General features: G+C 65.2%; 1 protein-coding gene across 1 annotated transcript in view; it reads left to right on the top strand.

The window, feature by feature from the left end:
* Positions 1–3,838: 3,838 nt before the first annotated feature.
* Positions 3,839–23,481, top strand: part of Ncor2 (nuclear receptor corepressor 2) — a 77,487-nt gene continuing 57,844 nt past the window's right edge. Inside the window, exons 1-6 of the mRNA XM_090319862.1 lie at positions 3,839–4,080; positions 12,080–12,274; positions 15,311–15,438; positions 15,932–16,109; positions 18,416–18,595; positions 20,477–20,590. Coding sequence (XP_090175988.1) covers positions 12,173–12,274; positions 15,311–15,438; positions 15,932–16,109; positions 18,416–18,595; positions 20,477–20,590 — 702 coding nt within the window. The 5' untranslated portion in view covers positions 3,839–4,080; positions 12,080–12,172. The remainder of the gene's footprint in view (positions 4,081–12,079; positions 12,275–15,310; positions 15,439–15,931; positions 16,110–18,415; positions 18,596–20,476; positions 20,591–23,481) is intronic.

Raw genomic sequence — 23,481 nt, forward strand, 5'->3', positions numbered from 1 at the left:
CGGGGCTCGTAGCTGGCACTCTGCATGGGCTCCTGCAAGCACCACCCACAGCCGCCTGAGGGGCCAATCATGGCCCCACCAGCCTGGCTCTTGGCCGCTCTGGGGGGGGGGTTCCCTGGACCTCGGCCTCCCTGCTGGCCTGCTGTCCCCAGGGCCTCCAGGGGTGACCACAAGCAAGGTGCAGCCTTGGGGGGGAGCTGTTGGGGGAAATAGGCCGTGGTGGGGCGCTCAGGCCACTCTGGTTCTGGGGGGCCTCTGTGACTTCAGTGGAGCGCTGAGCAGGGGCAGCCAGAGCTGACGGCAGTTAGGGAGCTGGTCGGAGCACAGGCTCCGGGGCCTTTGTGGTCCAAGAGCACAGCGGGGGCCGAGCTGGGCCGAGCTGGGGCCTGATGGCCTTCCAGGATGGGAGGCCTGGGGCCTGGGCGCTTCTGAATTAGCCAGAAATCCAGCGTGAAGGCTTGCCCTCCTTTAGTGACTCATTTACGTTTACCCAGGGTGTTCTGGGTGCTCGCATGTAGGATCTGAAGGATGGAGGAGTGGGGCGTGGCCCGTCTCCAGAGAGCATGCTGTGTGCACATGGGCGCCCCCCTGGAGGGGGGTGAGGGGCCTGGAGAGGCTCTGGGAGGCCCGCACTGCAGACCCGCTAGCCGGGGAGGAGTGGGTGGAAAGCTCAGGGCAGTGCAGGTTCAGGCACAGTTGTATCCAGGAGCGTCAACGATGTGCCGCGCCCTGGGGAGCTGACAGCCTTGGCCGCTTCCTTCTCTAGGACTGGTTCTTGCCCGTATTCAGGCCGCTAGCTCAGCCCACGGGGCCCTGGGCTCACAGCTCTCACTGGTCTCCGGGGTCAGGGAAGCCTTCCTTCCTTCCTCTTCGTGACCGCAGGGGAGGTGGCTGGGCTGGGGGGGAGGGGGTGTTTGTTGCTGGATGCGAGAGGGGTACAGGGTGCACTAAGCCACGTGGTGGATAGTTTCAAAGGAAAGCTTTAAATCAAGATTTTGTAAGAAATACCGTGTTTAAAAGCAGCCAGGCGCCAGTGGTCTCGCCACTGTCACCCAGCCGGCCAGGAGGCGAGGTCTGAGGACGGACGTTTGAAGCCAGCCTTGGCAGAAAAGCCCACGAGACTCTCATTGCCAATTTACTGTTAGAAAAAGCCAGAGTGGCTCTATGACTCGAGTGGTAGGGTGCCAGCCTTGAGCACAGAAGCTCAGGGGCAGCGCCCAGGCCCTGAGTTCTAACCTCTAGACTGGCAGAAAGCAAAGCATAAAAGCCTCAGTCGTGTGCAGGTGGCTCAGGGCTGTGGCCCAGGACCCCAGCCCGTTCCTGAAGGTCAGGGCACGCTGCTGTCCTTGTCACTGCTCCGCTTGGGGAGCTGGTGGGCATTGCACTTGGGTTCAAACCTTGCATGTGGCGCTTGGGCGGGGCACTCCACCACTCCATGCCTCAGTTTCTCCTCGGACACACGGGTGTCCTGGGAGCCTCCTTGCTGCCGGTCCCCTGCCACTGCCCCTCACAGGCTCATCATGCCCACAGCCCCTGGCATCGTGGGCGCTGGCCGTGCCAGCTTCCGGGCACACCTGCAGCACCGGGAGCCCTGGAGAGACTCCAGGCGGTCTCGGTGGTGGTGCCCCAGGGGAAGCAGCTGGGCCACGTGCGGGTCAGCGGGTGTTGGCGGGGGCAGCCAGGTCAGTGCCTGGCCTGTGTCCTGCTCCAGGGCCACCCGGAGCCCGTCGGGGACTGCTGGCCCGGCTGTGGGGAGGCGGTGGAGAGGGGAAGGGTTTTGCACTGTGGACGTGGGGGTTGCAGCCCCAGCCTTGACTGAATGTGACCCAGGTCTCCTCAGAGAGGAGATGAGGCCCGACCCCTGGGAGGTCCTCGGAGAAGCGGGGAAGGGGCCACGGGGCCGAGGCACAGGGAGCACCTCCTCTGGGGAGCCGGGGGAGCTGGCCGCCAGCCGGGTGTGGTCACGCTGCAGGCTGGCCCAGTGCATACTGTAGGAGCTCAGTGCATGCTCGCTTCCCAGCAGGCCGCTCCAGATCAGGTGCATTTCCACCAGCCTGTGCCGCGTTCGGGGAGGCCCCACAAACCCAGACACTGCCAGCACACTTCCCGTCACCCCGAAAGGTCCTGTGTCCGCGGGCTCCCCAGCCCCTCCCTGCCCGCCAGCTTTGTCTCCCCGGGATGGGGTGGGGATCCTGAGGCAGTGTCTCACCCCAGAGCCCAGGCTGGCCTGGAAGGTGCCTCCTGCCGCGCCTCTCCAGGTCTGGCTGGGTTTCGGGTGTGCCTGGTGTGCTGAGTTTTGCGTCCGGCTCCTGAGCCTGTGTCCTGAGGTTCGCGCACGTGGCAGCCCCTGTGGGCTTCCTTTTCCCCAGCTGTGTGGACACACAGCCAGCAGCTTCTGCACCAGCCTTCCCGAGGGGCTGTGCTGGCCGGCTGGGGAGGGGGGCAGGTCCGTGGCTTTCTCTTCTAGAAGCTGGGGCCTAGCCCTCGGTGTCTCTCTCCTATCAAACTGTGCTCCAAAATGTCACCATGACGCTGCGGCCATGACAAGTGTCACTTGGCCGGCAGGTCCTTAGAAGTGGCCTCTGCCATGTGCTGGCCGCAGGGTGGCCGGCAGGAGGCCTGTTTGCAGCGCTGCCGGGCTTCTGGCCCCCCATTGGGTTGACTCCTGGCTGTCCACGGTGTGACCGGTGCTTGGCAGCCCCGAGCAGGGCAGACACAGCCCATCTCAGTGCCACTTGGTGACTGTGTTGACAGCTAGGTTCCAGAGGCAGTGGCACGGGTCACTGAGCCAAAAAATGTGGCTTTTAGTTGCCCAGGTCTTTTTTTTAGTTCCAGTGCTGGGGCTTGAACTTTGGGCCTGGGTGCTGTCTCTGAGCTGTGTTTTCACTCAAGGCTGAGGCATCATGACTTGAGTCGCAGCTCCATTTCTGGCTTTCTGTGGTTAATGGACTTTCCTATCCAGGCTGGCCTCGAACCACAGTCCTCAGGTCTCAGCCTCCCGAGCAGTGAGTCGCCGGGGCCTGCTTGCCCAGGCCTCTCTCTGCCTGCCTGGTCCTCGTGGAAGACGCTGCTGTTGGTGGTGGTGAGGGTCTGTTGAGGTTCAGCTCCTCCGCCTCCCCACGGTCATGGCCCTGCACCCCCCTCCCCAGCCAGGAATCCCCTGGGGTGGCATACTGCCCGCATCCCTGGGCCCGGCTCCTGGGTGGGGGAGCAAGCTGGAGACCATTCTGGAAACTCCTTGGCCTGCTAGGAACCTGACTGGCTTCCCAGAGCCTGCAGGATGCGGCTCTGTGGACCCCGGGAGCCCAGGCTGGGCTCCGGGCGCCTGCTTCCCTGCCGGGGTATGGTTGGCCCCATCTTCCTCCAGCCCTCCCTGGGCTGACCCGGTGTGGAGAGGTGAGCCTGTGTCCTGTTCCCGAGATCGGAAGGACAGCACCGCTGTCCCCAGCCATCTGGCCTGCAGGCCTGGAGCTGTCGGAAACCGTTAAGGGAGGACTGGGCCGGCCCTGCGCTGCCTGCCAACAGCAAGGAGAGGTTTTCTCCTTTCTCCTTTCTCTCGAGCTATAAAAAGGCCCGGGCTGGAGGCTGGCAGGCCGCCCACGTTGCCATGGTGATGGGGATTATTACTTACTGCCAAGCCGGGAGAGGGGCGGCCCCCTCCGTACTCTTGGCTGGGAGCTGGAGGAGTGGACTTATGTAATTCTCCGTGTTTATAGGCCCGGGCGGCACCGGCAGGGCCAGGCGGGCCCAGCGTCTCGGTGGCAGCCCGCGGTGTGTTGTCTGGCCAGCAGGGGGTCCCCAGTGGGCCTTGGCCTGCTCCCGTCTCGGGGGGGCTTTAGGCCGGAAGCCTGGAGGGGCCTGCCTGATCCCTAGCCCCTCCGCAGTGCCAGGGCGGGGGCTCAGGTCTCGTGGGAAGGGGAGCCGCTCTGCGCCCCTGGGAGTATGGGCCTGCCGCCCGTGGCAGCGTGTCCAGGGGACCCTGGCGGTGGGCTGTGCTGACCCGGGCTGGCATGCCCCCCCCCACACCTCCCACAGGGTAGTTCCTGCAAGTTGGAGTCAAAGCTACCGCTCATGTGCCCGGTAAGAGAACTTGGCAGCCCGGCATGGGCAGGAGGCACTGCGCCGGTCCCCGGGCCAGGGAGGGGGTGCGGGACACGGAGGGGCTCTGCCGGGAGCCACCGGGCAGTGGGGACGCTGGCTGAGGAGAGAGCCTGTGGGCTGTGGTCAGCAGCTGGGTGGACATGGGGTGGACATGTGGCAGGCCCCACCTAGGCGTCATCTTATCTGAAGTTGCTGAAGTACAGGAACAGGGCTGGGGTGCCTAGACGCCCTTCCGGGGCCTCCCCGAGCCTCACGCACCCCCAAGGACACTGGGGCTGTCCAGTTGAGGGTCTTGGTGGTCTTGGAGGCCATGGACCCTGGAGACTGGGAGGCCAGGTGCAGGCAGCGCCGGGCCGGGCTCCCCACCGAGGTGGCGCTTGGCTTGGTGCCTTGTCTGGTTTGAAATCAGGGCCACCGGCCCAGGCTTGCCCAGGGCCTTGGCAGCGGTGGGCGGGATCAGTGCTGGAAAGCTGGAAGGACTTCTGAGCACACAGGGGCCTCCGCTGTGAGCCGGGCCAAGGGAGGAACTTGGGGTTTCTCCCGAGTCTGTGGGGACCTCTGAGCCGGGCTGCCGAGCGCCTTAGACCCCACTCAGACCCTTGTGCTGCCTCTTCTTGGGTGTGCAGACTCAGCTGTGTTGCCCCGATTCCCTGTCTATGAAGTGGGGGCTGGAGTCCCAGGGAGAAGCAGTGGCAGTTTGGGGGTCGGCTCTCAGGTAGATGGCTGGGTTTCACCCCACCCAGCCTTGTGACCCTGGCCTGCTTTTTCCCTGTGATGGTGGGCACCACGCCAGTCCACACCCTTAAGTAGCCGAGGGGACCTGTCGGGTGTGCCGTGGTCTGCCGTGGCCGGCAGTGGCCCTGTGGCTAATGATGGGGCACCAGAGATCGTGGTGTTCCAGTGAAGGTTCTGGATTCACATACAAGCCGGGAATGTGGCCTCAGGCAGGTCCTGGCCGGCCTGGAGCCAGGCACCACCGCGGGGCAAGGCTGCCCTGTGAGCCTCACTGGGGGGTCGGTGTGCTCCACCTTGGTCTCCAGCCCCTGACTCTTACAGGGTGCTCTCGTGCTGGGGACGTGGACCTGGGTGACAGGACAGGGCTCCCTACACTTCGGAAGCACCTTTGCTCTGCCCTAACCTCCCCTCCCCCTGGGAGCCAGCGCCACAGCCGCTCTGTGCCAAGGCCTGAGCCTGGTGCCCAGCGGTCCCCACTGTGGCCTGGAGTGGCCCCTACCAGGGGTGGCTGTGACCCTGTGTCTGTAAGTGACACGGTGCCAGGCTGACCAGTGGGAATTGGCAGGGGCCGTCCCCAGGCCTCTCTGGGTCCTCTGGGGGATGTGAGCTGTCCTCTTAGTCTCTCTCACTTGATTGGGTGTAGCAGCCCTGGGCTGGGTGTCGGGGCGCCTGCCCCACCCCACGCGGGGCAAATGTTGGGACCAGGACTTGTCCTGGCGCCTGGCTCCATTTTGCACACCGTGAACACACGTCCATGTGAGGCTGCCCACTCTGTCCAGCTTGGTGCTGCTCTAGGGAGGGGCCTGCACCCCAGGGGCAGCTTCCTCACGAGCTATGCAGTGTGGCTTGTGTGTTTGGAAGTGCCATGGAGGGTAGCCCAACGTCTCCTGTTCCATGATCGTGAGGGGGATCTCGGTATATCCCCTGTCCGTGTCTGGTGGCGGGGTCTCTGTGGATCCCCGCTCTGGTGGTGGAATCTCGGTATATCCCCTCTCTGTGTTTGGTGGTGGGATCTCGGTACATCCCCTCTCCATGTCTGGTGGCGGGTTCTCCGTGGATCCCCGCTCTGGTGGTGGGATCTTGATATATCCCCGCTCTGTGTTTGGTGGAGGGATCTCCATGGATCCCCACTCTGGTGGTGGGATCTCAGTAGATTCCCTCTCCGTGTTTGGTGGCGGGATCTCCGTGGATCCCCGCTCTGGTGGTGGGATCTCGGTCTATCCCCTCTCCGTGTTTGGTGGTGGGATCTCCGTGGATCCCCGCTCTGGTGGTGGTATCTCGGTCTATCCCCTCTCCGTGTTTGGTGGCGGGATCTCGGTAGATTCCCTCTCCGTGTTTGGTGGCGGGATCTCCGTGGATCCCCGCTCTGGTGGTGGGATCTCGGTATATCCCCTCTCCGTGTTTGGTGGTGGGATCTCCGTGGATCCCCGCTCTGGTGGCGGGATCTCGGTAGATTCCCTCTCCGTGTCTGGTGGTGGGGTCTCTCTGGATCCTGCTCCATCCTCTGCGATTCGCCTGGCCCCATCTTTGTCCACACCGGTGTCAGCTGTGGAGTGGGAGGTGCTGTGTGATCCTTACTTTTCCCACGAGGGTACCGGCTGACCTGCGAGGCTTGGTGTTGGACTCGCTCTCCAGAGTGATGGCCTGGGAGTGCGGGGCCCTTCCTCCTGTTCTGTTTGTGCCTGGGCTGGGTGAGGTTCTGGTTCAGAGCCCCTCCCCCGGGCGCCCCACTCTTGGTGCTCCTCTGCGGTCTCCAGACCCCAGGATGCTTGTATCTTTCCAGGGTCTTAGTGCCCCATGGTTACTCTTGCCATGGCCAGGCCCCTCTCCTGAGCACGGTCTGTCCCCTCTCCCTCTCAGGGCCTCAGTTTCTCCTTTCCCGCGGTTCTGCTGCCCTGGCTTTGTCAGACGCCTCCTGCCGCCATCAGTGCAGCGCAGCAGGCCGTCGAGGTGTGGTGGTCTGCCGTGAGCCAGGTCACCCGTCGTTCTCCGCCCAGGACCCTCCAGAGGCCCCCAGGAAGCCAGCTTGACCCCAGGCGGGGCCCCGTGAGCTCCTGCAGGCCTGCGTCTATGCTGACTTGCTGTGCAGAGCTCCCACTCATCTGGGCCAATGGTGGCTTGTGTCTGGAGACTGATGTGGGGACACCGGTGTCGGGAGGACCCGGATGTCAGGGGGCACAGGTTACAGCGTGATCTTGTGTCCTGACCACTCTGGCGGAGTGTGGAGCCAGCACAGGGAAGTTGAACTATCCGGCCTCCTGGGCCTCTTGGGATCCCAGCCGTGGTCCTGCCCCTGGACCTTTTCACACTGTCCTCCTGTAGAACTCCTTCTCCGACGTCCTCCCTGGGGGCCTGAACCCCAATAATGACTGGGTTTCCAGGTGTGAACCTTGGGTATGAACGTCCAGCCGTGCTGCTTCTCAGTGAATCTGACTTGGTGAGCCCCGACTGCGGCCTGCTTCTTTCTCTTGGGGGGGGGGTGTCACCTCTGGGGACACAGGGAGAGGTGGGTTGCCTCTGGGAGTGCTGCCTGCAGGATAGTCAGCTGTTGGCCCTCACCCTGGAGGCTGGGAGGCTGCAGAGACTCTGCCCTGGGGGGCTTCATCTGCAGGTGTGAACCCCCTGCCCCCAGGGCCTGGCGGTGGGGTGGGGGCCGGTAGGGTAGGGTAGCATAGGGTAGCATAGGGTGGGGTAGGGGTGCAGACAGCAGGCTGTCCTTCCCAGACAGTATCAGTAAATGGATGGCACTGCACAGGTGACACCTGGTGCCGGGAGGGACAGCTGTGCCGCCCCCAGGTGGTCCATCCTTAGGGTGGGGGTGGGGCTCAGCTCTGGGCAGCGCCCCAGGTGGCCTGGGTCTGAGGCCCTCAGGACCTCCCTCCCCCCCATGGATGCCCAGCCTTTTGGAAGATGGGGATGGATTTTTCCTGCAGCTTAGAAGCCAGATCCACCCCTTTCCTCTGGGAGGGCATTTACGTGACAATGCGCCCTTTGTCCCTGGGCCCACAGGCCTCTCAGCCACGGGCACAGTTCCCAGCCCGTGACATCATAGCAGGCCCTTTCTCCCCGTCAAGCCTGGTGGGCTGCTGCGTGGGTCTGGCCAGGCCGAGGCTGAGGCTGTGGCTGCCCAGCCAGGGCCCTGCAGCACCTCCAGGCAGGCTCCCAGAGGCGGGGTCAGGTCCTCTCTGTGCCAGAGCCCCAGGCTGTCTGGCCCCGTGGGACCCTCCAAGAGCCACTTGCAGTCTTGTGGCCTGTGTGTGGTGAGTCACCAACACCAGCCTCTGCCAAGGGCGTGGGCGTGGGAGCTGGCTTCCTGGAGCGTAAGGAGGCCGCTGCCCCGTGGCCACGGTGTCCCAGGCAAGGTGTTGGAGCTGAGGCTCAGGACCCTCTCTCTCCTGCACAGCTTGGATCAGAGCCAGGAGAGCCCTGAGGGAGAGCTCTGGAAATGGCAGCTCCTAGGGCCCCCCTGATGTGACACCGGGGCCCAGGGACCTGTTAGCAGTGTGACTAGAGAGGTGGCCCCGCTAGATGCAGGGCCAGGGAGACAGGATGGCACCCCGGCCGAGCTCGAGTCCCAGTCCCTTTGCTGTGCACTTCCTGGGCTCAGCAGTTCCACTGTGCTGAGGGCCTGGCTCCCAGTCCGAGTTCCCCCCACTCACCCAGAGCCCAGGTGCAGGGCGCCCACTGTCTGTGGCAGGTGGGAGTCTGAGGCCCACAGAGGATGGCTGTCCTGCAGAGGCCACGTGGCTCCTCTGGGGCTGCACTGCCATCAGGACTCCAGATTGGGTTCCAGTTGGCTCCTAGGAAGAACGGACTGAAGCCCTGCTCACCCTGCCAGCTGCTGCCCTGACAGACCTGGCCCTCGGCCTCCCTGCCCCTGGACCCCGGGTGGGCCTGTGTACCTTAGAGGTTGGTCCTCAGGCCAAGGCTGGAGCCTGTGCCCAGCAGGGTTGCACGGGGTGTCTGCAGAGCCAGTACCCCAAGCCTGGAGGTAAAGAGCCCACTCTGTGGACCTGTCCCCAGGAGGACCCCCCCCAGCTCTCAAATCGGGCTTTGTGGGGCTGCTACCTCAGGGCAGGCTCCCTCCCCTCCCTCCGCAGCACTGATGGTGACCCAGGAGGCCCCAGGCACCGCTGGGCCAGAGCTATGGGGAGGGAGGGGTGGCTCCTGAACCCCAGTAAGTGGAGGGAGGTTTACCAGTGGTCCCCAGGGGATACGTGTGCTGCCAAAGGCCGCCTGCTAAGTGGGTCCCACTCGCCTCCCCCTCCGCCACAGCCCCGTCCTTGCTGGCCGCCCCCTGTGGCCTCAGCTACCGACTCCTGGCACACCCCAGGCTGGCGTGTACCCGGTGCCAGCGTGATTCATGGGGCTGGTTGTGAAAGCAAGACTTTCCAGAGAAGTTTGCGGTCTCCACGCTGGGCTCTGCCTCTGCCTGGAGTCCCTGCACTTTGTGGCCCCGGTCCCTTCCCCTGGGGCCAGGGCCTCCATGCCTGCCCGCCTCCACTCTCGCCCGTCCTGCTTCTAGCCAGGCCCTCTTCCCTCCCTGAGTCCTGGCCGGGCCATCTTGCTCTGTCCACGTTCACCCAGCCACTGCTGCTGTGGACCGCAGAGACGTTTGGTCACCTTCAGCTCCTGGCCGCCAGCCATAGGGCCTTTAAACCCCCATGACTGCCTATCGCCAGATGCCCCTGCATCTGCATCGGCCAGGCTCAGTCAAAGCCGCGGCTGGAGGTGGGGGCGACCAGGGGCAGCACCCTGAGGGTGTGGGCAGGGGCTCTGAGCCCACCTAGTCATGGGTTCACAGACCCCCACGACGGGAGGCGGCTGCAGTCCTGGGAGGACCCAGGGTAGAGGAGCAGGTCAGCCACGAGCCCAGGGGCTCCCTCGGGGCGGGCCGGGGCCTCAAGTCTGGCCCTGGGGTGATGTGACGAACCCCCAGCCTGGCTCCCAGCCTGGCTCCGCCTGGCCTTTTGTCCTTGGAAGCTTATTGAGCGCCTGCTGTTTACCGCACTGGGGCTGGATGCTCCCCAGGCCTGGGGTGGGGGAGACTTTCCTCTCATCCTCCTCCTCTCCTTTCCCCCTCCTCCCCTCCTCTCCCCCTCCTCCTCCTCCTCCTCTCTTCTCCCCCTCCTCCTCCTCTCTCCTTCTTTCCTCTCCTCTCCCCCTCCTCCTCTTCTCTCTTCTCCCCCTCCCCCTCTCCTCTCCCCCTCCCCCTCTCCTCTCCCCCTCTCCTCTCCCGCTCCTCCTCCTCTCTCCTCCTCTCTCCTCCTCTCCTCTCCTCTCCTCTCCTCTCCTCTTCTCCTCCTCCTCTCCTCTCCCCCTCCTCCTCCTCTCTCCTTCTTTCCTCTCCTCTCCCCCTCCTCCTCTTCTCTCCTCTCCCCCTCCCCCTCTCCTCTCCCCCTCTCCTCTCCCGCTCCTCCTCCTCTCTCCTCCTCTCCTCTCCTTTCCTCTCCTCCTCCTCCTCTCCTCTCCTCTCCCCTTTCCCCCTCCTCCCCTCCTCTCCCCCTCCTCCCCTCCTCTCCCTGGCCTCACACCCGCCCCTGCCCTGCCCTCCACCGCTGAGGTCCAGACTCCTCTTCTTCCCTGCTGGCTGCATCTGCCACTTCCTCATCTCCTCCTCCCCAGGTCTCCCCCAATACTTGTGTCACGCTCTCCTTCCTCCACCCCCGCCTCACCTGTGCCCTGTGACCTGGGCGGGCCTTTCTGTGGCTGTGCTCCTCTGGCGGTGGTGGCGGCGCTGGCAGGCAGACCACGTGCGCCGCCTCTGTCAGGAAGGCTTGGGCTCTTCCGTCCAGGGCAGACGTGGAAGCGGGCAGCGGCCCCAGCGTCTCTCCGGACACTCCAGCCGGGGGCGGGGGTAGAAGCGCCTGCTTGCGTGTGTGGGGTGGAGAGCGGGAGCGCGCGGAGGCAGTGAGGGTGTTTCCAGTGGGTCAGGCTTGCCCTCTCCCTTTGCCCACAGAAGGGGGCGTGGCTCACTTTGGGGGACTCTCAAGTAGCCTGGTGATGAGTGATGCAGGTGGAGGTAGTGATGGCGCTGGAGTTGGTGGTGGAGTGGGGGCGATGGTGAGGGTGGGGTGGGAGGTGGTGGAGCTGGTGATGGCGTTGGTGGGGGTGGGGTGGGAGGTGGTGGAGTTGGTGGTGGAGCTGGTGATGGTGATGGAGCTGGTGATGGCGATGGTGGGGGTGGGGGTGGCGGCTCCCTGGACGTGGTTCTCAGGGCTGCTGACCTGGCCCTGCGGTCACTCCGCTCTGCAGCGGCTCCGAGGAGGGCAGCGGCCTGCACGGGGGGCACAGGGAGCCTGGGCTCGGCTCCTCCGCACGCGGGCTTGGTTCCCTGCGGTGGGCCTGGAGCCTGGCAGCCTGCGGGGGGGGCCTGCCCACCCCGTCCTGGGCAGACCTCCCGGGGCTCCCTTCCCTCCCTGCCCGAGTGCTCGCGGCGGGGGCCTTGGCAGACCACTCCCCCCCCCCCCCCCGAGCCTCGCTGCTGCTGCTGGGTCACTGCCACCTCAGCCCATCACCCCGCCACGCGAGCCCTCGGCAGTCGTGAGCAGGACGCGGACGCGGCCCGGCCCCTGTGGTCACCCTCCCAGGCCAGCACGGGGGACACCCGCTTGGGGACAGCCCCAGCTGCAGGCAGGAATTGCAGGGGATGTGGGACGTGCTGGGGCTGGCTGGCTTGGGCGTGCCAGGGCGGGGCGTCCCCGTGCCTGATGGGCGTCTCTGTGAGCTGGGCGGGTTCTCCTCGTGCTGGTGGGACCTTCTTTTCCCCTCTGAGGCGCCATGTTCGTGAGCCCCCCAAAACGAGGCCCCGCCCACTCCTCCTCCTCTGGCTCCGCCTCCTCCTCCTTCCTCAGCTCTGGTGTCCTTGACCCCTGCTGGTGTCTGCCCTGCCTGTCCCCCGGGGTCCAGACCCTGGCCTCCATTGTCTGTGCCCCCCACACAGCTGGCACTGACCCGGCAGCTGCAGGTGGTGCCGCCCAGGGCTTTTGGAAAGCTTGGCCCTGGCGCCATGGAGAGGCCCAGAGGCTCTGGCTCGGTGCTTGTGGCCCGGGTGGGAAGCAGCTGTGGGCTGGGGCTGCGGCTGTGCTCGGGATGCTCATCCTGGCGGGCCCGTTTGCCGGGGGCGGGAGGGGAGGTGGGGTGGGGAGGCGCAGGCAGAGGGGCCCGCCGAGGGGCCCCTGCCTGGTCTGGTGTGGGCCGTTGGCCTCAGCTGACCTCAGGCTCCGTCTGTTGTTTCCCTCAGGCACCAGTGACAAAGGCGGGCCTCTCGCCCTCCGTGGGGATTACCAGTTGACCGAGCCCCCGAGCCTCTTCTGGCCCCCACCCCCTGCCCACCATGTCAGGATCCACACAGCCAGCGGCCCAGACGTGGAGGGCCACCGAGACCCGCTATCCGCCTCACGGCCTCTACCCGGTGCAGATTGCCCGGCCCCACACGGTAAGACGCGCGGTGGGCTCGGGGGGCTCTTCTGCCCTGTCCTGAGTGTCCTTGTAGCCAGGCTGCATGGCTTCTGTGGCTCTGAGCCCTGGGCAGAGGCCGCTGCTCCCCGGGGCCCTTCCTGGCCCTGGCAGGGCCTGGGGAGCCAGCCGTTGGGTGGGGAGGCCCGGGCCACCGGGGGTGGAGGTGGCCGGGTCGTGGCGCTCTCCGCCGCGTCTGGATCGGCTTGCAGAGTGCGCATCCTGTGTGCCGGCGTCTCCGCGTTCACGCCCCTCCGCACCGGCCACCCCTCTTCTGTCCTGGGTGGGCCTGGTGTCACAGTGTCACGGCCTTCTGCCCCAGCACTCAGGATCTCCCTGCTCATCTCCCAAGACTTGAGCCAGCTCGAGCGGTGACGGGCCCTCTTGCACGGGGCCCAGGACCAGGCCCCAGCAGCTGGCAGCTGGCTGCCTCTGGGTTCTGAGCAAGCCCGGGACTCGGAGCCGGGCCATGTCTACTGCCTGTCGCATTGTTGGATGACCGCCTGCGGGGGCCCTGCCCGTTTGGGGAGCCATTCTCTCGCTGCCTTTGGCTTTCCTCTTGGTTCTCATCCTGTCTGCCCCTCACCCGCCCCTTCCCTGTAGGCCAGCTTCAGGGATTCTTGAGGCTTCGGTGGCCCCTGCCCTTTCACCTACATTCCTGCCCTTTGCCCCAGCTGTGGCCTCTGACCCCGGAGCCTCAACTCCTGGGGGCAGCAGTGATGCAGGATGTGGCGGACAGGATGAAGTGGTCATGGCCCCCTCGGGGTGAGCAGGGTTCAACCCAGGTGGCCACAGATTGGGGCGTTTCTGTCCTGGGTGGGGAGTGGTGGGCGGCCACATGTCCCTTCTAGGACATGCTGACCCCGGGTGGGCCAGGCTGCAGCGCCCTGGAGACCAGAGGCTGCCTGGGAGCGGCTGCCCTCTGCCTGGCCTCCTCTGCCAAGCAAAGGCAGGAAGCGAGGCACAGAGAGACAGATGCCTGAGGACTGCCACGGGGGTGGGGAACCCGGCCTCGCCCGCCCTGGGGCCCAGGTGGCCTGTGGGCATGCTCCTGCTCTGACCTCAGCTCTGCCCTCCCCAGTGCCAGTGCCCTGTGGGTCGCTCTGTCTGGTCTGGCCCCCGTCTTTCCCCCAGTTCTGTCCATCTCACAGCTCCAGTCCCCCCCCCAACACGGGGCCCCATCCGGGGGGGGGCGCGGGTTCAGCCAGGGCCCTGCACCGGGCTTGCTCTGCAGAAGACCCGCTCCCTCCTCCTCCTCCCTCCCGGCTGGGCCCACAGCCCGCGGTGGGGGCGCTGCGGGCAGGTGCCCCGTGCCAGCCTCTGCCTTGGCATGCCTGCGGCTCGACGGCCCTGGCCCGCACTCGCTTCCCCGTCGCTGAGCGAGGGTCAGAGGCGTGGTGTGCGGGGTTGTGTGTGTGGTGAGCGTGTGCCCGCGTGGGTGTGACCCAGCAGTCCACGAAGGATGCGCAGACGGAGGAGAGAATGGATGAGAGTGGTGACAGCTGCCACACAGTGTGACGTCCATCTTCCCCCCCGAGGCCCGGTGTGCCTTGTCCCCTGGCGGGCGCAGGGGTAACAAACAGCTTCTGTCCATGCTGTGCGTGTCTGCGTGTGGCTGTGGCCGAGTGTCGTGATGCCTGGCGGCGTGGCCGGCTGGCTCCGGCTGGGCTCTGACGCCTGCCCTAGATGGAGCCGGCGGGCTCTGCAGACAGCAGATTTCCACCTTGTCACAGACGCGTCTGGGGTCCCTGGCCTGCGTGGTGTGGTGGCAGGGACGCCCCCGGCACTGCCCGCGCCCAGCCCTGTGTCTGCCCCCCACCGACTCGCTGACCGCCCGTTGTCCCCACGTGCGTTTGCTCACCGGTTCTTCTCCCACTGACCTCCGTTTCCCCGTCCCTCACTCGCCCGTTTACCCCCACCCGCTCCCGTCCATCCTTGGCAGCCGTCTTCTCTGGCGGCCATCGTCCTTTATTTTTTCAGCCTGCTCCCATGTTGAGTGTGGGTTTCCGGGCCTGGGAGCGTGGGCACCTGTGGTGGACAGGTGCCTCTGGCCTCGCAGGATGCAGTGGGAGGGGGAGTAGAGGGAGGAGCAGGGCTGGGGGACATCCGATCAAAGTGGGGGTCAAGAGCGTCTGGGAAAGCCTATGGTTGGAGCTGTGACCTGGGGGAAGAAAGGAGCCTGACAGGAGGAGGGACTGCCTGTGCAAAGGCCCTGGGGTGGACCTGTGGAGGATGACCCCGTCATTCCAGAAGAGGGCGATTCTGAATCCACAGAGGAATCCCTCCCCGCAACACCATGTACAGCTTGTGTGCTCCCTGGGGCTCTCCTGGGTGAAGAGTGCTGCCTCGGGTGCCCCACTCTTTTTGGCTGGGTGGGCCTCCTCTCTGAACTAGGCCCATTCTCTGGGGCTCAGAATGCCTGTGGCCCCTGCAGGGCCCCCGTGTGGTGCTTGCTGTGGGGGGGGAGGAGTGCCTGGCTCTCAGGCCACCCGGCCCCAGCCCCCACTGCTAACGAGCTCTGCGCCTGGCTTGGCCAGGATCCCCGCCCCCTCTCCCCCCACCGTCTGCACATGGAGTTTCTAGGCCTGCAGCCTGGCACTGCCGCCTCCCGCCTGGGTGACGGCGTGGCCGCGCTGACGCTGCATGCGCTCTGTCCTTACGCAGGCCACCTCACGCTCCCCTGCGAGCTGTCTGCAGTGCCCGCCTGGCAGCGGGCAGCGGGCTGTGGGCCAGGAGGGACGGGGTGGGGGCCGGTGGTGCTGGCTGTCACCTGCCCGGGGCCCCCACCGGACGTCCCCCTCAGTCTCCAGGGTAGCTGGAGGCCATGTGGGAGCCGCTCCGAGGCCTGGGTGGCGCTGGGTAGCTCTGCCTGCGTCAGCGCTCAGGCTGGGCTGGGCTCGGGGGCTGGTGGGGTTGGGGTGCTGTGGCCGGGAGGGCAGGGCGCGCCTCCGGGTCTTTTCGGCAGCAAGCAGGCTGCCGTGGCACCTGCCTTTGCCCATTCCTCCCCTTCCCCCAGGACGTGGGGCTCCTCGAGTACCCGCACCACCCCCGCGACTACACCTCGCACCTGTCGCCGGGCTCCATCGTCCAGCCTCAGAGGAGGCGGCCCTCCCTGCTGTCCGAGTTCCAGCCGGGGAGTGAGCGGTGAGCAGAGGCCCAGGCCTCCTGGCGGGCTGGGGAGCTGCCTCGGGAGGGGATGCCGAGGCCTGGGAGTCCAGCAGGACACACGCCCTGGCGGGTGGCAGGAAGAGGGCGTGGCCCTGGGACGTGTGTGTGGGGGACACACAGAGGCCTGTGCCTCGCTGTGGGAGAGCGGGGCCATCGGGGCCATCACCCAGGGTGAGGGTGAAGGCAGGGGAGGGTGGTGAGACCATCTAGAACGTCCCAGACACCTTGTGACCGGTGCAGGCTGGCCTGGGTGTGCTGGGTGCGCTCTTGGGCAAGCGGGGAGGAGGTGAGTTAGAGGCCCGCGGGGGCGAGGCTGGGCCCTGATGGACCCAGCCGAGCTAGGTTTGCTGGCAGTTCTGTGCTCGGCTAGGGATGTCTGCCCTGGGGCTGGCTCAGTGGGGGGGTGGCGGGGGCCCCGGAGGTCCCTCCCAGCGCAGCGACGGCGCCATGGGCGTCTGTGCCCCCGCAGGTCGCAGGAGCTGCACCTGCGGGCCGAGTCCCACGCGTACCTGCCCGAGCTGGGCAAGCCGGAGACCGAGTTCATGGAGAGCAAGCGGCCGCGCCTGGAGCTGCTGCCTGATGCCCTGCTGCGGCCGGCGCCCCTGCTGCCTGACAGCCAGCCCGGAGGCTCCGAGGACCTCGCCAAGGTGAGGCTGCCCTTGACCGACCAGGCGGGGGTTGGGGAAAGGCCCGTGGTGGGCTGGGCAGGGGGAGGCACGGGGGGGGGGGGTCTGGCAGAGGAGCGGGGAAGAACAAGGAAGTGTTTCTGAGCCAGGCGCGGTGGCTCTGCCTGTCATCCCAGCTACTCAGGAGGCTGAGATCTGAGGAGATCTGAGATCTGTGAGACTCTTCTCTCCAGTTAACCACCAGAAAACTGGAAGTGGTGCTGTGGCTCAAGTTGTAGAGCACTAGTGCAGTAGCCTTGAGCTAAAGAGCTCAGGGACAGCGCCCAGGCCTAGAGTTCAAGCCCCACCACCAACGACCCCCCACAAAAGTATTCCAGACCACAGGAGGGTGTGCAAAGGTCCTGAGGCAGGCCCAGGCTTGAGGCCGTTGTGGTTGGCTAGAGTAAGAGGTAAGGAGGGAAGAGATGAGGGCTTGCCGAGGGCTGGGATCTGACAGATACAGAGTTGGCTCCTGTGCTGGGGCCTTAGCACCCAGACTTGAGCAGGCCTGGGTCCGACAGGGACTCTGGCTCTCCTTGCCTCTCCGTCCTCCTCCCTCATACCCTGCTCCAGCCTGTCAGCACCTCTCTACTTGTCTCTCCATATGCACCCAGGGACAGCCCTCCGTCAGACCCCTGGCATCTGCCTTGGGGCCTCCTTGCAAAGCCAGGGCACCTAACCCAGTCCCGGAGCCTTCCTCCTCCTGGGCCCCACCCCTACTCATGCCTCCTGCCTCGGTTTCCCTGCCTGAGTGCAGGTGCCTGACCGCAGTCCTCTTGTGTTCAGCGTGTCTCTTGCTGTTTCTGTCTGGCTTTGCCGCTGTCCGCCTCATCTTCCAGGGTGTGCGTCTGCAGCCTGCCTGGCCCCTCCTGGCCAGGTCCTCGTGGAGCAGCGGGTGGTGGGGCCCCGCTGGGGTTGCCTGTGTGATTGCCTCGAGCTGTTGGAGGTTGGGACCTGTGGTTGTGGCAGCAAGGCCAGGCTTGGGGGCCGCCGTGCACAGATGGAGTTCGGCTGGAAGCAGAGTCTGACACCTGAGGCAAAGGCCCTGCCCTGCCACGTCCATTTTTCCTATGCACACATTCCTTGGCGCGCTGTCCCGCCTTGGGCTTCTGGCTGCTTGGGAATGGGTGGACTTTCCTGATGGCCTGGGAACTGCCAGGGGGAGCCTCTCTAGATGCCCTCCACCGGCAGAGCGGCCGGCCAGCCCGCCAGCCCGGCACGGGTGTAAAACCGGCTCCAGCACAGACCCAGGTCTATGGTGTGCCGGCACCAAGACCTTGTCGCCACTGAGTGTGGGTGAAACCAAGCCAGGTTCCTTCCCCCTCTGCAGTCTCAGCCTCGTGTCCCAAGCCTGGGTGGGTCAGTCAGTCCCTGCCCAGAGCCAGGGGACCCCAGAGGGCTTCCCGTCTCCCCAGTCTGTGATTGTGCACAATACGCAGGTTGCCTTGAGCTGTTAAAGCCAGAGTGTCCAGTGGGGATGTGATTTGGTGACGGTTTGGTGGTAGGCTCAGACAACGGAGCTGAGCAGTCTGTGGCCCCGTGGTTTTAGGCTGTCAGGACCAGACCCTAACATGGCCTGTGGCCACGTGGCAAGGACTGCCGCCAGCCCGCACCTGGGGAAGGGCTCTGGGAGCGAAAGGAGAGCCGTGGACAGCACCGTTCACGCCATGGTAGCCTGGCCAAGGGGCGGGATTGTGACTTAGTGGTGGAGTGCTTGCCTGGCAGGCCTGAAGCCCTGGTCCAGCACCACAGAGAAAAAAAGCCAGAGGTGGCACCTTGAGCAAGAGAAGAGAAGCTCAGGGACAGCGCCCAGGCCAGGCCCATCACTGTCCTCTACTGTGTGGGCAGGGCACCCGAGGCAGGCAGTACTGAGCCGGGATTAGAACCCAGGGCCATGCAGGTGAGGACTGGCTGCCTTTCCACGCCCTTTCTCATGGCCGGACGCCTACTGGATGAGTGGAGGAAACTGCCAAACCAGCCAGGGGCCTCTGCTTGTAAGACTCCCCCTAGAAAATTGCCAGTAAACACAGAGCTGGGTGGCACCCCCAGATGTGCACCCTGTTCCTAGGAGTCCTGGGGTCCCTGCAGGTTTCTTGCAGAGGGGGTCCTGCGGGGTGCTGGGGGTTCTCTGGGGTCCTGGAGGTTGGGCCGTGTGTGTGTCCTGCAGGGCCGGGAGTGTAGAGGGTTCTGCGGGGCCAGACTGGGGTGCTGGCCTCTTCTCAGGACTTTGCCTGCCCTTCCTTTGGTGCGGGTCACCAGGGCTGACCATGACCTTCTCTCCAACCCAGGACCGTGGCCTGACCGGCAAGTTGGAGCCTGTGTCCCCGCCCAGCCCCCCGCACGCAGACCCTGACCTGGAGCTGGCGCCTCCCCGGCTGTCCAAGGAGGAACTGATCCAGAGCATGGACCGCGTGGACCGAGAGATCACCATGGTGGAGCAGCAGATCTCCAAGCTGAAGAAGAAGCAGGTGTGTGTGTACACGCGTGTATGCACAGTGTGTGTGTGTGTGCACAGTGTGTGTGTGTGTGCGCACATGTGCGGGTGTGGACTGTGAGATCACCGTGGTGGAGCAGCAGATCTCCAAGCTGAAGAAGAAGCAGGTGCCACCAGGGCGGGACCCAGCGTGCGTATGTGTGCGTGTGCGTGCGTGGCTGTGTGGGCATGCACCGTGTGTGTGTGCGTGTGTGTGTGTGTGTGTGTGTGTACCATGTGAATGTGCACAGGGCTCACAGGACCAGGCTAGGCACCCTGGTGGCTTCTGACTGCTTGGTTCTTCGGCGTAAGGCGTGCCTCGTGACTGCAAGCTGTGTTTTGATTTAAGTACAGTGACTGTGGTTGGGACAGCCGGGCTTGTGCGAGCTGGAGGTGGGCTCTGGGCGGAGGTCACGATCTGGAGTCCAGGAGTCATCAGGTCACAGCCCTGGCTTCTTGGCCACACCAGAGACTGAAGTCTATGGATTGTGGTTCCAGGAAAAACTGACTACCAAGAAGTCAGAAGTGGAGCTGTGGCTCAAGTGGTGGAGCTCCAGCCTTGATTTAAAAAAAAACAAAACTCAAGGACTGTGTACCACCTTTATTTAAAAGAAAAAAGGAGGGAAAAAACACCCCCTAGGGACAGCAGGCATGGTGGCTCACGCCTGTAATCCTAGCTACTCAGGCGGCTGAGATCTGAAGATCAGGGTTCAAAGCCAGCCTGGGCACAAGAGGACCTGAGACTCTTATCTCCATTTAAACTCTAGAAAATGGGAAGTGGGGCTTGGCTCGAGGGTAGGGTTGTAGCCTTGAGCTGAAGAGCCCAGGGACAGTGTCCAGGCCCAGAGTTCAAGCCCAGACCTGGCATGCGTGCACAGGAGCACGCACACAGCCTATTTGAGGCCCTCCCCTCTACCTTAGCGCTGGGAGGAGGGCGGGACCCCAGCGTGCACAGTGCAGCTGTGGTGGTGGTGAAGCCTTGGAGGAAAGCTGAGGTAGACATGTGCATGGCTCTGGGCTCACCGTGCGTCCAGCGCTCTCCAGGCAGCCTTCTCCCAGGCTCTCCGGGAAGGAGACCTGGAGTTGAGAGCAGTGGGGATGCCGGGCCGGGCCGCAGGGCCGCAGTGCTGAGCTGGGGTGGCTGTTCTGGGACCGTGACTGGAGCCCCTGCTCAGCTGGTCTTTGTACCCGGCTTGGCCTGGGCCTTTCTCTGGCGCCTGGGCAGGGTCCTGCTCGGAAGGAGAAGCCTGCCTCCCCTGCCCTTTCTGTCCCTGCTTGTTTTCCGTTCTGTGACATCGTTGCAGTGCCCTTTGGGTCGCGTCTCACTGCTGCCTGGCTGGGCCAGGGAAGCCAGGCTCTGCCAACGCCATCCTTCTGTCGGGTCCCTCCTGGCTGCACGCGCGGGCTGGGCGCATCTCCCCTGAGAAGGTGCCCCGGTGCCCTCCTGGGTGGCCTAGGCCAGTGTCTTGAGCGCTCTGGTCTTGGTGTAAAGCAGACAGAGCATGAGTGTAGGAGAAAGGGGGTCCAGGTGAGGAAGCAGGGCAGATGGTGGGGACGGTGACGAGGACGGTGATGGTGGTGGCGGTGGTTGGCCGGCACCTGGGAAGTAGCACCTGAGCTGGCAGTTGGGGCGTGGCGTGGCGTGGTGTGGCGTGTGGACAGGACCCGCGGTCCTGGCACCCCCCAGGGAGCGGGTGTGCTTATCCCAGCTGCCTGTGCCCAAGGCAGGATTGGAACCCGGGAAGGCGGGAGGCTGCAGCCAGGGGGGCGGGGCTGGGCTGAGTCCCAGCCTGACTCACAGGAAGTGGTGAGGAGCCTGACTTCCTGTGTGGCCACTGGTGGCCAGCCTCGAGCGGTGGTCCTTTCCCTCCCGCAGCAACAGCTCGAGGAGGAGGCCGCCAAGCCGCCCGAGCCTGAGGGGCCCGTGTCCCCCCCGCCCATCGAGTCCAAGCACCGCAGCCTGGTACAGATCATCTACGACGAGAACAGGGTATGTGGGCCCGCCCCCTCCCTCCCCCTCCCCCCCTCTCAGCTCGCTGGGCGGCAGGCGGAGGGACACACCGCGGCCAGGTGTTGTGTTGAGCCCTTTCTCTGCAGCCGCGGCTCCTGCATGTCCTGGCCAGCAGGCACGATCCCCACTTCCCTCAGCTTGCCTGGCCTCAGTCCCAGCTCGGGGCCCTGAAGCCCTGAAGCCTCTGCTGGCCCCTTGACCGGAAGGGGGGGGCGGGGATGCAGGGCGGAGCTGCAGCTGGTGCCTCCGGGCAAGGCTGAGGTGGCTGTGGGCCGCCCTCCCAGGGGGCCGCCGTGCTTCCCAGCCACTTGTCTCAGGAGCGCGCAGTGCACCCGGGTCCAGGGGAGGGGGGCCTGGCTGACCCTCTGTGCCCTACGTCAGGGAGACTGAGGTCACGTCACACAGTGTGATGGATGGGGTGCCACCGGCTCTGTCCCCACCTTTGCTTCTCCCGTGCCCCTGTGCCCTGCAGCGCCTTTCAGGATGCCTTCCCTGGCTGTCTGGGACACAGGGAGCTGCCTTGCCCGAGGTCCAGCCTACCACAAGGTGCAAGCTGGGGAGGCTATGCCTCTGCCTCTGGAGGCAGCGATAGGATGCAGGGAGCCTGGGAACAGGGAGAGCCCCAGTGCTCACCCATGCCTGAGCTGTCCTGAGTTTAGAGTCCATCTCTCCTACTCCTGGCTCTGGGACCGTTTACCTCCCTTCCTGTGTTCCTCGATGCCAGGGGCATTGTGTGTGTGTGTGTGTGTGTGTGCGTGCGTGTGTGTGCACTGTCAGGTGTGCCTGGCTGGCAAGGGAGGCCCAGCCCCAGATCCCACACCCGCCAGTCCCTCTGCTCTGTTGGTGTCACCACTCTGCCATCAGGTTCCTTCCTGTCTGGTTCACAGTTCCTTTGATTCCACAGAGGCCTCTCACTGCTCAGTCCCCAGGCTCAGAGGAGGGGCCCTGCCTGTGATGCCGGACCTCTCCGGCGGTGGGCAGGGCTCATAGCCAGGGCACCACCTGCTCTGTGGTCTGAGTCTGGGGAGGGCACCTGCCGCACTAGTGCACTAGTTTTGGGCAGGAGAGCAGGTGGAGATGTCTCTTTGTTCCACTGTCCCTTTCATTGCCCCCCCCCAGTCGTGAAGGCCCCCAGCACCTGCCTGCCTCCAGTTCTGCTCCTTCCTGGCTGGCCTTCTCTCTGAGCAGCCGCTCCACGGGGCTGGCGTCTCCCTCCCCCATTCCCCACTGCACCCCCATGGGAGGTGCTCAGGAAGCATTGACTGAGCAGGTGCTAGGCAGGCGGCGGCCAGGCCCCCCCGAAGTGCCTTTGTCTTCAGAGGGGTGGGGCTGGGGCCCTGCCTGGCTGAGGCAGAGGCCAAGGGAGGCCCTGTGCAGCCTTTGGCAGAGCAGCCAGGGTTTAGCGCCCCTCAGGGGGCGATAGGCTTCTTTTAATCCTTCTTCCTCCCCGCTGGTTCCGGGAGAGGTGGAGGAGGGGTCTGCCTGTGAAAGCAGAGCCAGCGGGGAAAAGGCAGCCTCCAGCAGGGCAGAGCCACCGGCTGTGCCCGCCGCCGCCGGCTGTGGGCTCATTTCCCATTCGTGGCAGGTCTCAGCTCTGCGGAGCGGTGTGGGCGGTGGCAGGTGCATGCAGATGGCAGAGGGTGGGCAGAGCAGGTGGGTAGGAGTGGGTGACCAACAGCGCTGTGCGGGAGAGGGCAGACGTCGGGGAGGAGGGCCGGGCCGCTGGGAGGGGTGGGCATAGTTGCCCTTCAGTGTGGGTGACAGGGTGTGCACCGGGGCGGGGCAGTGCGGTGCCCTCTCCCCTAGGAGCCTGCCATGGGGACATGCAAGGCATCTCAGTATTGGCCTCGCCCAGCAGGGGGGTCCTTGAGGCGCCAAAGTCCTGGTTTGGAGTTTTCCAAGCACAGAATCTTGATGTCCCATCCCCTCCTCCACCCCCGCCCCCGCCCCGCCCCTGCCGCAGCCCTGGTCGCCTCTGCCTGGCCCGACTGGGGCCAGGTGTTACCCGGGCTTCCCTGCGGAGACTTCCAGTGTGGGAGCCCTCGGCTGTGGCCTCCCCCTGGTGTTCTTCCCAGACAGCGGGCCTGGGGCCTGGGCGCAGGAGCTGAGCCACAGCGGGGAGCCCTGCAGGGTCCCTGGCTTCCCCCACGAGCCAGGACAAGTCCACAAGCCAAGGGGCACTCCAGGTGGTCAGAGCAGAGGCCGCCCGCCCTCTGTCCCAGAGGGGAGCTGTGTGTGTGTGTGTGTGTGTGCGCGCGCGCGCGCGCGCGCGCGCGTGCATGCATGTGTGTGTGTGCGTGCGTGTGTGATGTGCGCTTGGCCTGCCTGCATGGATTGGCTGTGCACACACAGGTAAGTGATTGTGTTGGAGCTCCTGTGCGGTGCGTGTGTCTGTGCCTCTGCTCACGTCCGTGTGGCGTGTGTTACGCGCGTGCATGTGGTCATCTCCTCCACGTCCACGTGGGTGATGGTGCACAGGAGTGTGGGTATGAATCAGACTGCCTAGGGGCTGCAGGTGGGGTTGTGGCAGAACTGAGCGGGCAGCTGTGAGGGAGCCCTGGGGCTTCGCCCGGAACGGTGGGCATAGCCACCTCTAGCAGGACCCTTTCCAGGCCTCAGTTTCCCCATGGGTAAATGCATTATTTAAATCTAGTTGTGTCACCATGCACGTTATCTGGTTCACCAAGGTCCCAGGAAACACGGAGTCCCGGCATGGCTGGCGTCCCGGCGCCGGCGCCGTCACTCAGTGTCACTGCACAATGGCTGGGTCTGGTTCCCTCCCTGCACACGGTGTGGTGCAGCCGCCTGCCTCCTGTGTGATGATGGCACAGGCCAGGTGTCTTCTTCAGCCCCGTGCTCTGTCCTCTGAG

This window comes from Megascapheus bottae, chromosome 28 (assembly GCF_031878675.1).
Source record: "Megascapheus bottae isolate mThoBot1 chromosome 28, mThoBot2.hap1, whole genome shotgun sequence".
Taxonomy (NCBI): Eukaryota; Metazoa; Chordata; class Mammalia; order Rodentia; family Geomyidae; genus Megascapheus; species Megascapheus bottae.